Genomic DNA, 15118 nt, shown 5'->3' with positions numbered 1-15118 from the left:
GGTTCCAGTTCCATTTAAGGGCCTCTGACTTTAAGCTCCATGTTCCTTCTATTACACTACAACTACTGTCTGAAGAAAGAGATGGCTTGAAGTGGTTGTTGTTAATTCCTTTAAAATTATTTATTTGGCTGTTGGTGCTGATAGGCATACATACATTGCAATATGTGTGAAAAAAAAAGTAAGCATGGAGAGCTATTTTGGCTCACAATATTAAGCACAAACAAAAAAAAAACACACACACAAAACAAACAGGAAAGATGAGCTTTCCTCCCCTCAGTTTCATACAACACTTATAAAGAGATTACATTTTAAATACAGAACTAGAGCCTAAACGATGATATAAAGTTAAATACAGTATACTTTTTGGAAGAACACAGGATACAGTAACAGGTCACACTAAATCAAGACTTAAAGAAATGACTAACATGGAAATTAGCAAACTTCCTGAGAGAACGCTGGTATAGTAGCCATCCAATTCAATTTCCTAGCTTTACATTATGGGGTATTGCTGATACCCAATAAAAATTTTTATGTTTTAATTATGAATGAAATGGCTGGGTTCTTCCTAGTACTTTGCAGTTTAGGAAGCTCTTTTTAGTAATTCTACAACTATCTTTTTGATATTCAAAACAAACTTGGGGCTTAGTATTATTATTGTTATCCTTCATAAATAAAGTGACTCAGAAGGTTAAAGGTCTTGCCCAAAATAAGGAGTTTATTTCTGCTACTTATGTCAGTGATGGCATTACCTGTGAAAATGGATTAATTCAAATGAGTTTTGGATTGGCTGTATGTAATGAAGCTGTCAAATTCCTCAACCAGGCAAAATTAGCCTCAGAAAATTCTCTTCATAGTTTTACCAGGCTTTAAATTTCTTGAAACATGTAATTTCTAATGCTTTCTTTAGGAATTTATTTCTACCAGGAAATATTCTCCTGTTATAATTTGACTAAAACTCTGTTGTTTATCACTTTAGCTTGGTTTTGTTGTCTAAACTTATGCTTCCTTTCCCTAAACCTGCCCTCTTCCCCAAGCTCAACTCTGTAGAATATGTACAGGTTGTTAGCTCTGTTGAATCTAGCTTTTTAAAGCAAATTACATTTTCTAAGTCTATTCTTACAAATGAAAGTAGTTCAGTGGAAGTCTCAATATCCCAAATAGGTTTTTAGTATTCTTTCTTCTTTTATAATTAGTCTGTATTTTTCTGCCTCCAAAGTAGACCAACTTTTTTAATGTCCCATTTTCAGTGTACAACAGTGTAAACTGCCATTCAGAAAAGGTCAGTAGTTTAGTTAACACCACGTAGAAAAATAGGATTACAAGTACCTGTGTTGATCATTGTTTCCTTAGGTTCCTTTTCAATCATTAATGAGAAGAGATTCTCTCTCTTTGAGTAATTTTAATTTGGTGTATTTAATCCAAAGGTATTTATTTCTGCCCTCAATAAAATCTCATTAATAAATTTTCTCTGATAGCTTGTAATTATTTTTATTGTTTACTTATTGATATTTTTACTTTGTGACAATTTAGCTGTATTATGAAGTTTGTAGTAAATGTTTTACATTTTGAAGACTTCTAACTTTGTATTTTCACATCCATCACTATATTTTATTATCACAGAAACCTTATGAGGTAGGGAAGAGACTATTTCCTACATTTTATAAACAGATAAATAGAAAGTGATACATTACAGGTAGCACTTGCAGAGATGGGAATAATTTCTTTTGATTAATCTATAATCATAAATTTTGTTTTTTTCTATTTCATGATAATTTGGGACCATAGTGATTAACTTTAAGATTTGGAACTTTTTCTTCACCTCTTATTTATCATACTTTTATATATGTTAGGCAGTTGCTAATGTATTAGTCGCAGTTTCTGTTTTGCAAAAGCTAGATATAATAGTTTATCTTTAAGGGCTCTAAGCCCTAGTCCTTTGCAAATGCACAGGCTCTGCAGCTTAATGTTTTCTAGACATTTCCTAGTAGAGGAATATGACCCAGATATTGTTTTAGAATGGTCAAGGATTTTTATATCAATGTTCTGATATGTTTTTAATAGACTCTTAAATAATTCTTTAAAGAGATTTTTGTAGACTTAGCAGGAGAAAATCCCATTTGTATCTGGCAGGTCTGTCAAGAATTTCTGGTGTAATTAAAGTAGGATTTTCTTTTGGATAAAGTTAATTTAAAAGTGTCTATTTCCCAATGTTTTAAGGAACTCAGAATAAATTTAAACTTCTTCCTTCAAAATATTACTTAACTTTTCAAATCCAAAATTCTCCAGATATATTTTCTTATCCTGATTTATTCTGATATGGAGATTAATTGTATCAAAAATGCTTCTCAATTATATTCATATAAATTATAGGAAATTTTATGGTTTATGTTAATCTCTTAAATTCAGCACTGTAAAGATTAATAATGGAAATATTACCTCTGTAGTGTGTCTACTTTAACCTATTGCTGTCAATGAGGGTAAGATATTAAAACCAAACCAAAGTTAGTACCATGGACAGATTAACAATCATAGTTCTCAACTCATTAAAACAACTCTTGCTGTTTAAAATCTTTCATCAAAGGAAACATCCACAGTTTGCTCCACTGAATATAATCTGAAGATTTGGGAGTATGTTAATAGCCATATATATATATTTTAATGCCTATGCTATTACCATCCTTGGTCTGGAAAGTAAGTTTTCTTATGGTAATTTACATTTTTATTACATACACTTCTGTTAGTAGTGTCAACCAAACTGTAAAATTTAGAACCCCCTATTGCCCACTTCTCCCCAAGCATCTTTGAAGACAATGGATTTTTAAGACAAAGCAATTATACGATCATCTTTAAAGAAGCGGAGATTTATATAGAGTCTGTAAAATCTCATGGTCTCTAGAGGCTTTCATTCAATAGTCAAATGGATTGATCATGACAAAATAATTGCCTGATGAAGATGAAAAGTATTTTTTCACTTTCTGAGGTTTTTCTACACAAATACTGCTAGTTTTTCTGGAGCCTGTTTAGTGCTAGCAGACTGTGACCAATTTATCCCTTTTCTTCTTGCTTCTTCTCTTATCATCCAGATCCTGGCATTGAGCTTTGGCAGGCTGGACTGTATTATTTAGGCATCATAGCCTGCTGAGATTGTTGGTCTTGACTCTGGGCCTAAAGCCATTATGGCCCATTATCCTTTTTTACTTTTCAAGGTTAATACTAATTTATATTATAGTGGTGAAGAGCACAATGTAAATGATTAGTGAACCACACTCGCTTTGATACTTAAATTTCACCTTAGCATAAGTTATATTCTTAAGCAAGTTGATTAACTTTTCCAGTTCATTAAGACATTGCTTGGTCATGTTATACCTTAGAGGAGTTTGCTATGTATTTCTGCGACTAACGAGCAGACGAGTGTTCTTTTCTATTTATCTTATGTAACTGTTTTATATAAAGACGTTATCTCTGAAAAACTTTGAAGCTAGTGGCTTATTTTTCGTAGTGCTTAGGCCTGGAAAGATTGTGCTTTGATAAGAATGAAAAACTATAACCATGTGCATGTTTTATTACATGATTAATTTTTATTCCGATTAGAATATTGAACTGGGGATACATATCATGGTTTACAGATGAAACTGCTGCATGATGGTATCCTTTTGGTGTCTGAATAATCTACTTTACAGCTCCTATCATGAAGTATATAATGCATATTTTATATACATTTTTCCATCTTAGCAAGATTGCAGTGTAAAGTCATGTATGTTGACAATTTATCATTTCCTTTATTTCAACTTAATCCAAGGGTTTTATAACTACTGATCTCAAAAAAACTGAGATATAAGTTTAAATATTCTATACTATCATACATTTTCAGAGCTGGAAGAGACTTTGGAGGTAATTATAGTGGACATTATGGCTGACTCCCAGACATTCATTCTACCTCTTTCCATTGTAAACAGCCAAGTGATAGAACAAAGTTGGCAAATTATGCTCTATATGCAAATAGGGCCACTGCCTGATTTTGTTAGGCATGTGAGCTAAGAATGGTTGTTATATTTTATATGACTGAAAAATAATAAAAAGAAAATCAATATTTTGCAACATGAAAATTATATGAAATTCTAATTTTAGTGTCCATAAAAAGTTTTATTGAAACACAATTATGGTAATTTGTGTACGTGTTATCTATGGCTACTTTCATGCTATAAAAATGGAGTTGAGTAGTTGTGGCAGAGATTGTATGGCCTGCAATGCCTAAAATATTTATTATCTGGCCCATTACACAAAAGGTTTGTCTACCTCTGGTTTAGAGAAATGACTTCACAGTGAAGGGCAGTTCTTGATTAGTCTAAGCCAGCTGGGGATCCCATCTTCTTTGTCAGTGATTGGCTCAGCATGGACAGGACTATGTCAGTTGAGCTTAGAATTGTTCCTGGGTAGGGGAAAAAGGACTTTTCTTTTAAGAAAAAGTCACAAAAAGGCAAAGAATCTCTGATATGAACAAAGTTGTGTATCTCCTTGTTGCTGCTGGCACCCACCTTATGACCATAAGGAAAATAGCCTGAGGTTAAAGCTCACACCTCGAGGAGGGGGAAGCTGACAAAATCACAGAGAAATGGAGTTAAATCCAACCTAACTTTGATTTTTCTGTTAGGTAAGCCAGTGAAATTTATTGTTTTAGATAGTTTGATTTGGGTTTTCTGTTATTGATAAATCCAACTTTGCCTCTGCTTGATACACTATTATAAAATACAGATAAATGATTTAAAACCAGCAAAAAATTTAAACCATGGGCCCATAACCTACTTAAAGGAAATCGCAAAGAAAATCTTGTACTGGGAAATATTTACTGAGGGCCTCAATATTCCAATCAGTGCATTAGGTGCCTTATGTCCTGGCAACAATGCTGTTATGAGATAGCTATTACCTCTGTCTTAGAAATAAGGACACTGCGACTATTCAACTTTACAAGGCCACACAGCTGGAATGTGGGACAGTGATCCAAGTCTGTTTCCCCAGTCGTTTCCTTTTCACACTGAAGGAAAACATTATTTGGAAAGGAGGATTCTGCTAATTTTCAAATCTTCAGTGTGGGGCAGCGGGAGACGATGCATTGTAATCTGCTTTACATAAGGAGTTAGCACCTCAGAAAATCAAATAGAGTTAATATTTGATCATATGAAAGCAGATTAATTACACTGAGGTTTATTGAGGTGATCTTTGTATTACCAAGAACTCATCTACTCATTTTCTAGGCATTGCTGACACGTATGGTAAATATCCATCTGCTTAGTTACAGCCTTCTGAAATCTCACCTTTTATTCTTTGTTTTATGGGTATAGAAGGTTTTCTAAAATCTAAACACATTATCAAGGAAGGTTTGAGAGGACTGACTTTATATTAATGTGAAAGAATTGTTTACTCTCCAAATGCAACCAGCTAGGTAGTTGCCTAAGCCTCCTTGCATCAGATTTTAACCGATGGACTTAAGGAAGAAACATGGAAATTATTCTCTACTAGAAAAAGGGAGGAAAACCATATTAAAATATATGTATGAGACATTTTAATTTTAAACATGCTAATCATATTTATATTACTCCTGATACTATTCCCTCTCGTCAGTGTGAATAATGGAGAACATAAAGCACTTTGTTCTCGATACAACTATTCCTGTTTGAAAAATAAAACTCTATAAGATCATTACATATTTAAAAATGGTTTATTTTCCCAAATCTTTCTTGTGTAGCATTTCTACAAAGAAAGACAAACTTCTGTTTCTAAGACCATACTTAGAGATTTTTTAAAGGAATTCATTCCTATTTTAAGAGGAATAATATTATCTAGGGTATGCATATTTGGACTCAGTGGTTCACTACTGGAACATTACAGGAAAGCTGTGCTCATTTTCTTTCTACCTTCACTCTTCAGATATGGTCCTTGATCAACAAGTGAGCTCAGGTCAGCTCAATGATGATGTACGCCACAGGGTCCATGAGGCACTGATGAAACAGCATCACCACCAGAATCAGAAAAAACTCACCAATAGGATTCCCATTGTTCGCTCCTTTGCTGATATTGGCAAGAAACAATCAGAACCAAATTCCATGGATAAAAATGGTAAATATTTCTTTATTGTACTCTTATCGTTTATTATAGTTGTCTGAATATCAAAGTCCTTTAAAATATGTTTTACTTGAAAATGATCTATTGAAATTCAGATTGTTGTGGTAGAATTGTTTCTTTTCATATTCATGTATTGTTTTATTATCAGGCATCAAACTGTAGAAATTTTATTAACAAAGATTTAAAGTTTCCTGAAAGGCTCATGAAAGAATGCAAGGGAAATTTTATCTAATAAGAAGTTATACACTCAAATGTAGCAAACATAAACTGAGTGTCAATTGCATCACAAATAAGGCTCTAGTCTTTGTCTCACAGCTTGAGAATGTAATGCAATGCTTTGACGTAAGGTCTTTTAGTTAAAATGAATAATGATCAACATTTAGTGATTGTGGAAAAAAAGATATTGGCTTCATGTTGCTCATGGTCAACAAATCCCTTTCTAGATTACAGTTGAAAAGAGCAGCTAGTGCATTACTTGTGTCTCTACTTATATTAAGCCTGATTTCTAGTTCATGGGCTCATCGCTCTTTGCAGTACTACACCATCAATGTCCATGGAGCGTCCGCACTTACCATCTTGGCTCACCAACATAGATGAGCCACTATCATTTGATAGTAAACAACCATTGATAGGAATTGATAGAAAACAACCATTGTTTTCTAGCAGTCATTCATGACTTACTTCTTGGCAATCATGAAGCAAAAACAGTGTTTCTAATTGTTTTATCCTTTCTTCTGTATTTTGTTCTCTCTTTGCATCCATTTGACCCTTCATCTTTTACATTAAGGAAATTGCTTAGAAATCTCATATCATTCATCCTTTCCATCAGTCTTGTGAAGGAAAATGAAGTTATCATAAGGATGATATGAATTGGTTATACTTCCGCTAGCTATAAAAGTTCCCAGTTTTAAAGGATACAAATTAATGAAAAGTAATTTCAAATGTTTTACTAGAAAGACTCCGATTTCCACAAATAGACTAAGCATGTGTATTGACAGCATGGACTTTATGTAATTTCACTCCTATTTTCAAAAGCTTCAGAGATGCTTTATATACAAATGCATGAAAATGAGGTTTTTTTTAGATTCTGCTTTAATGGGAATTTTTACCAGTTTTCATACTACTGAATCAAATATACACAAGTAGAATAAATACTTTAATAAATCAACAATGATGGTTAGATGTACTGTTGTCTCAGAACTAGTTCTAAATAATTTTTGAAATACTCATTTGATTTTTTTAAAAAACCTTCAATGACTGAATGTGTAAATCGTTGTTATATTGAAGACTCTGTAGTTGTGCACATATTAAGTTCAATAAAAGTGTTATGAGTGCTTTACAGTATATACCAACTTGTATTTGTAGATCCCACTGGATATTCTGAGGATTTATAACTTGCTTTGAATTACATCATATATTTAAAATATATTCATATTCTAAATCACAATTTGCTTTAAAATATGTTATATATGAAAATGATAAAATGAAGCTTTTATATTCTGAAACTTATTATAAATATAGTACTTTTATTATGCTTACAATACTAGCATGTATTTGATATGATGATATTAAGAAAACAGATTAAGATATTTACGAATTTTGACTATGGACTTATGTCTATGTGATTCTAAACAACTTATTAAAATATTCTCATTAACTAAATCTCTATGAATGCAAGCACATTTTATAAAAATAAACTTCTGCCTTTATTTCATTTACCTTTACTGGAAATCAGACCATAAAATATATGTCTATGAGAATGTTATGTGTTTATTCAAAGATGCAAGGATTTTGGGTTGTGAACTAGCTGTATATCTCAAACTTCACTGGGGATAACATTTACTATCAAATGATTTTATTGCATTATGTTTTTGGAGGGAAGAGGGTACTGAATTCACTGGATGAATTATTTTTTGTAATGTCATGTAGACCTGGACACACTGTTTGTTACAGCTCTAAACTTTCATTAAACATAAGAAGAGGTGACAGAATTATAGCTTTAAATCATAAAGTCCACATATAGATACATATACATACAGAGGTTTTCTTTTTTTTGGCCGCACTGGGTCTTCGTTGCTGCACGCGGGCTTTCTCTAGTTGCCATGAGTGGGGGCTACTCTTCCTTGCGGTGCACGTGCTTCTCATCGCGGTGGCTTCTCTTGTTGCAGAGCATGGGCTCTAGGCATGCGGGCCTCAGTAGTCGTGGCACGAAGGCTCAGTAGTTGTGGCTTGCGGGCTCTAGAGCGCAGGCTCAGTAGTTGTGGTGCAGGGGCTTAGCTGTTCCGCGGCATGTGGGATCTTCCCGGACCAGGGCTTGAACCCATGTCCCCTGCATTGGCAGACAGATTCTTAACCACTGCACTACCAGGGAAGTCCCCAGAGTTTTTCTGAGAGCCTACTTTTTGTCTTATTCAGGCAATTGCTTCGTTTTTCTGAAAACTAGAATATGAGTAGTTCTGAAATGATTCTGTCACCATCTGTACAATCAGCCTTTATCTGAACACATACAGATCCTTTTGAGGCATACATTAAGGTAATAAAAACTTGGAAACATTTCTAATAAGATTCATATATCCAATTAAGTATTGTAGAAGTGGTTTCCTAAGCCTGGGCTTATAACACCTCCTTGTGACTCTGTTTTGCTTCCTCAAACACTTTGCATAATTATGTGTGTTAAGAATTCTGAAAATGTGAATAGACTTCACCAATTTAGAAATAAATCTCCTATCCAGAAGTGAAAAGAAGTGTGAAAGACCTTTATTACTAAGGTTCTCAATCTACTTATGAACTCTAACAACTGATAAACTCTAGATAAACAAACAAATCAAAATTCATAGCTGTAAATATAGATTTGACATTCTGCTTCAAAATATGCAGTAGAGATTTAATCTTTTTGTGCAGTAGTACAGAGAGATACAGAAGGATTTCAATACATCCAAAATGGTAAAAATAATATTCTCATTATTAAAAAAAGAAACTCTTCAGTAGAGTATATCAGGCAAAAACTGACCTGTTTTAAAATTAAGATTATAGATTAGGAATTAAATAGAGTGAGTATCTTCTAGAGACTTGAAAACAGAAAACATTTTCCTTGCCAAGCATAGGGATGGAAATAAACCCCCTCTTGTTTAATATACCTTTTACTTTAGAAATGAAACAATTGAAATTCCCTCAGAAAACAAACTGATGCTTATATACAGAACTCTAAAAGAGTCATATAGAATAAAGTTTCTACTGCCTTAGTTGACCTGTTCCTTGAACATGCTACCTTGGTAGTAGTCCCAAGGGTTAAACATTCAGATATTTCAATCTGAAGACCAAATGGGGTTCTTTCCCATTTTATAGATTAGATTTACAAGATAGTGATTTTCTTGCTTCTCTCCTCCATCTGCACTATTTTGTTCATTACATTTTTAGTGCTTTGTGATAATTTGTCAATCACTCCTCCAAATACGCTAGCTTAACTACTTTGTATAATTTTTTTCTTGGTGTACTGCACATTCTCTTAAGGGCTAAGATGCCAGATGCTATGGATTCACCAGGCGTTTTTAATGCCACCATGCTGTGTTTAGCTTTCACGTTTCATTAAGCATCAAAACTGTGAGAATTAAGTGTCTGATTCTGATGTTTCAATAAAAAGTGATAGCTACATTTGGCAAAGCAACAGCAAAAAAATAATAGAAAAATCATATCTTCTTTAACATTAGAACTCTGAAAAGGATGTTGTGGAAACTACTTAAATATATCAAGAATATTTGAATAATTTCTTGAAACTAGAAGGACTTTCTAAAATAAAAATAAGACTTTTGTTTTTAATGATCTAGAAAGCAAGATATACCAGTATTTGTATTCATCATTTAGGTCATACATTCAATTTTATTTGAGACTTTGGCTTACAAGTCTATTCTAAAATATTATTATACTTTTGATAACCTTTACATTAAAAAAAAATAACTTAAGACTCAGTTTCCTTAGGTGTAGGGTGTCTTCATTCCACTGTTTCCTTTAGTAATAATTCTAACTCTATTTCTTTTCCTTCACATATCTTTTCTCTCACCTATTCTGAGTACTTTCCAGTTGTCCCTTTTATTTAGGATCTTAAAAGGAGTTACAGAGCAGAAGGTCTCTGACTTACTTTCAAAACTACAGGTTACTGGAGAACATTTAGATTTGGAAGGATGGGATGACTTGACTCTTTAGGCCTGCATAGATTTTAGCCCTTAAAGTAATGTACACTTCTGTATTGTGAATGATTTTTATTTATGGCTTTTGAAAATCAGTTTTATGGCTTTATAATTGCGTCTTTTTACAAATGCGGTACTTTTTTATTTTCAGATGTACAATGTTTTATGCGTGTTTAGATATTTATATGCTGTCTTATTTTTTAAATACTGTGGTCTCATAAATAAGATATCAAGAGTTTAAAAAGTATTCCTTATAATGTTTTATCTCAAAGGAAAGAAAGCTCAAATAATAATTCTTAGAATTACTTGAAAGAAAACATTTAAAAACTCATGTAGATGATAGAATTAAACAGTATATAATAAAGGTGTTTTCCATTGTTCCAAAAAAAAATCAGGATGACATTGTTGACACAGCTGGTGGGTCTGTTGAGAGACTGTATTGTTGCTACTGAGTTTTGGAATCTCAAGACTAAGTCTTAACAGCAAAAATATTTCTAGTATGATGTGTTTAAATTTGTTATTTCTTATCTTACATTAATTATTTTCAGGCATACCAGTTTTTTTCCAACTTTAATTGTGTGCATACTTTCATGTTTTTGAAGTATAGCTGACCTAATCAACGTTTTCTAAATATTTAGCCTTTCTTTCTTCTTGTTTTCTATTCCCATGAATAAATGTATTGTTACACATGTATGTAACTTTGTCATTCATTTTTATATTTCTTTATTTTGCTCTGTCTTGTGTCTGTCTCTAACAGGCTCATCTCATCTCTGTACCTCCCTCATCTCCTACCCTTTGGGTACTCTAAATGCGTTGAAGGTTTCTGAGGTAGTGTAAACCAGCTTGGTCTCTAGGTTAATAGTAATGTACCTCCATGTCTTCATCCCAGTTTCCTTCTATTACACATGATTTTCAGTGGATTAAGCAGTAGCAAATACTGATATGCTTCAGTGGTATCTTATTCTCCTATTGATTTGAATTTGGCTAAATAGAAATTTAAAAGCTGCTGTTTTATAATACTTATATATGTAATTTATTTAAAAAGGAAGAAAACTGTAAGTAAGGACTTGAATTAATGTAATTTTAATACATTTTTTGAGAACATATTTATGGTTGTCTTTCAATACTGAGATGCTTTAATGATACTGACACTACTTAAAGTGGAAAACAGTAATTCTGACATAGTCTCATGCTCTCCCCCTAACTTTATGATGAGGAAAATGACTCTGCCAGTTTCGCAGTGGACTTGGTGAAAAAGTTTTTGTGTAACAAGCGGAAAAGCAGAGCTTCCATTTTCTAGTTAGAGATTGCTTGAATTACTCTCAGTTTTCTCCTGTGCTTGCCCAAATCTTTTATGATTGGCCTTGGAAAAGTACATGGCCTATAATAACTTTTTATCTAACTTATATATGATCCCTACATGGAGGTCCAGAGGAAAAAATGAATTCATGACTCAAAGGAAAATTCACTCAAGCAGTTGCTGATATGAATACTATATAATATGCACTTTAATTGATAAGATGTATAACAAATATTGGAATTTTGGATTTAAGATGGTGAACTCTTTGAGTTTAAAAGGTTGGAAAAATTAAAATATATGGTAAATATATAAGGATGATGTTAGGTTTCTCAAATGTTTACATTCAAATAGTCATGAACATGTCTCAATTAATAATAATAGTGTCCAATTTTCATTAGTTTTTGAATAATTTACCCTGAATATAATAAAGTTTTAAGTTAATAAATGTCTCTTTTTGGATAATAATCTTAATTTCTCAAAGTTATTTAGATATTAACAGATGTGATTAAAAATTGTGATGACATTTACTTATGGAATATATTAGTTCGGACAGTGATGAGTGGGCATAGTGAAGGTAATATAAAGAAATAGGCAAAAATATGTATGTTCAAAAGCATTGTGGCATATTGATGAGAAAAATTATCATAAAAAATAGCATTCATAAAACTTCCACACATATATGGGAATTCTAAATCCTAACTTTATACTATTTTGTCTTGGAGGGGGGAAAATCCTAGCAAATTCTTTGTTATCCTTTTAGGACACATATTCACTTTCTGGCTGAATGTAAAGTCCTGTACCTGAAAATTGTCTTCTGTGGACTAGTATTGTTTTAGATATCAATAAGAAAATAAGAGATGCCCTTTCAAACCCTAAATTTACTGATTCTTCTTATGTAATAGTATTTGAGTTAATGAAAGTCATTTTGAAATCTAAGCCCATCACCTTCTTCTGAAAGGCAGTGATAACTGGACTAAACTAAAGAAATCTAAGTGTTTAGACAGAAAAAGATTATAGTTGATAACAGAATTATAAAAATTATTTAATTTATGAAATTTCCAGTAGTTAGACTATAATTCATGCTCAGGCTTTAGATGGATAGGTAGGTAGGTAGGTAGATGAAGCAAATAAAATTTTAAGCTTTGTTTAAAGGCTTCAAGTTATTCAAAATAACCCAAACCAAACCTCTCAGTTTAATTTTTAAATAATAATACCTATGCATTTTTCAGGTTTTCAGTTACTGCCTTGAAAGTATACACATTTAATGTGTTGTTTCATTTTAACAAATTAACATACACATTGAGAAATAAGATTTGGAGTACTTTTTAAACTTTGATGAGATTAAATGTATTTACTAATATTTACTAATATTTAGCTATTATCTCTGAAATAAAAAAGATATCAAACTTGTGGTTTATATTCCTTTGTCATAGGCTGGTAGTTTTTATGCTTTTTTCCTGCAGTAGCATACATTCTATGCACATACCTAAAATCTAGAACTAGCAGGGAAATTTCTGTCATCTCGTATGTCTCCTGCTAGTTAAATACTCTCCACTAGGTCATTATCCATATCACTTAAAATAGTCATAGAAAATATTTTTCAAATCCCTTCCTGATTATCAATTTTATGAGGTAATATTTTGTAAAATTTTCAGAAGAATAGCATTGAACAATAAATCTCAAATATATTAATACTTACCAGAGGAAATACAAGTGCCAATGTTTTAAACATATCTCATGAGCTGAAGGTAATTTATGAAATTTTCTGCTTTTAAAGTATATATATGAAAACATAGGCTATCCAATTTCTTCAAATCTTAAGTTACAGCATATTTTCTATCCATTGAAATCTCTTCTAAGTTGATGAGTTTGTACTGGGTTGACTATTTTTGTATGTTTGCTGATTGAGTTAGATAATTGTTCTTCCATGTAGTTTTATATCACATGAAATAAGTTATTATAAGAAAGCAGATATATGTTTATTTAATTTAGCCATGCCTTGAATGTCACTGTTCAATTTTGCAGAACATTCAGTAAATTTAGGTTTAAATATATCTAATGTTCTAACTCATGAAAATATGGAGAAATGATGTGAAACTGGTGATTGAAGACATCTGTTAGTAGCACAAATGCATTATGTAAAAGGTTTTTTTTTAAACTACAGTTATTATTTTGAGAATGATATTAAATGGCTGCTAATGAACAGTTCACAGTCATAGCTGCACGCTGCAGTTAGAAATGGGAGAATGAAAATAACTGGTGCAGCTTAAGTCTGTCACTTCTCTAAAGTTAATATATTTTTTTGGAATTCACTGTAATCAGAATGTGTGTTGCAATTATACTCCAATAAAGATGTTAAAAAAGTATAACTTTTATATACTTATAAAATTATACTTTATATTGATGGATGTGTCACTTTAGAAATTGTTTAGGATTGTATTACTCTCAGATTTTTATGTTCTAAATCTATGTCATTTATAGAAGTGCTGTATCATGTAGGGTCAATGATCAATTCTACTGAACTGAACTCCCTCTCATAGTCTAGGGTAAGACATCTCCCCTATAGGTCACAAAAGAGCAGAATATCCTAAAAAAAAACAAAAAAAAGAATTTGTGTACATGGTTTAAGGTGAATTTGCTTTTAAAATCATTTGAAAAATCTTCACCAAATGTATTACTTTGTTTAGTGAAAGCAATGAAATATTTAAAGTTTAGAAGAATCTTAAGCCCATGACTCTCTGGCAATATAACAATTTTAAACCATAAAAAATTGTACCTATTAATAAATGACCCCTGCCTGAGAGGCTTAATAGTTCAAAAAGCCAAATTATAGTAATATTTGAAAGTAAATTATCAGTGTTTTAAGTCACACTTAAATTCTAGTTAACAAAGAATAAGTGGATTTCAAGAGAATTTAAAGAAGAGGTATTTGTATATACACTAGCAGTTTAGAGAAATTCAGTAATTGGAGAAGATGAAACTAAAGGTAAACTTGGAATAAAGTTGGGATTTAGGCAGGTAGAGGGAAGAGCTAGGCAGAGAGAAGAGTAAATATTCCCATCTAAGACAAATGAGAATAAGAACAGTATTTTTGAGTCACTGAGTTATGGTTATAAAATATGGTCAAGGCTTCAAAGCTGGGTTGTCATTACTTGTATCACAGTAAAATTAACAAGTGAGGTTGGAGAGAGGTTAGGGAAAAGAGAGATACATGTGAAATTAAGCAAGCATCGTTAGTTGCTAAATATGGACAGATTTCATATAAGTTGTGATTGAAAAGACTGTTTCATATTTAGTGAATAATGGAATGTAATTACCCTTGGTTAGCTGTTGTCACATTCTCAGCTGTACTGTCCACTTAACTAATATAATCTTTCTTATAATGGGGAAAAGGCTACAAAATAATTAAGTTGCTGGTTAGTGTTAATGGAAAACAAATACAATTCAAATTAATTGATCTCTTGTCATGCAGACCAATATCAGTATGCTTACACAATTGAATAGTGAGAAGCAT

The 15118-nt window shown here is 32.0% G+C and overlaps 1 protein-coding gene across 15 annotated transcripts in view; it reads left to right on the top strand.

Annotated features, from left to right (window-relative positions):
* The window catches only part of SLC4A10 (solute carrier family 4 member 10), a 329883-nt gene that overhangs the window by 196861 nt on the left and 117904 nt on the right, over nt 1-15118 (top strand). For all 15 annotated transcript variants that reach the window (XM_032637995.1, XM_032637999.1, XM_032637996.1 and 12 more), the window contains one exon: nt 5926-6114. In XM_032637995.1, coding sequence (XP_032493886.1) covers nt 5926-6114 — 189 coding nt within the window. Of the gene's footprint in view, nt 1-5925; nt 6115-15118 lie in introns of those variants that run through there.

Source organism: Phocoena sinus, chromosome 7 (genome assembly GCF_008692025.1).
Source record: "Phocoena sinus isolate mPhoSin1 chromosome 7, mPhoSin1.pri, whole genome shotgun sequence".
Lineage (NCBI taxonomy): Eukaryota > Metazoa > Chordata > Mammalia > Artiodactyla > Phocoenidae > Phocoena > Phocoena sinus.
Note: the sequence above shows the minus strand (reverse complement) of the source record. Positions and strands in the feature narration are given on the sequence as shown.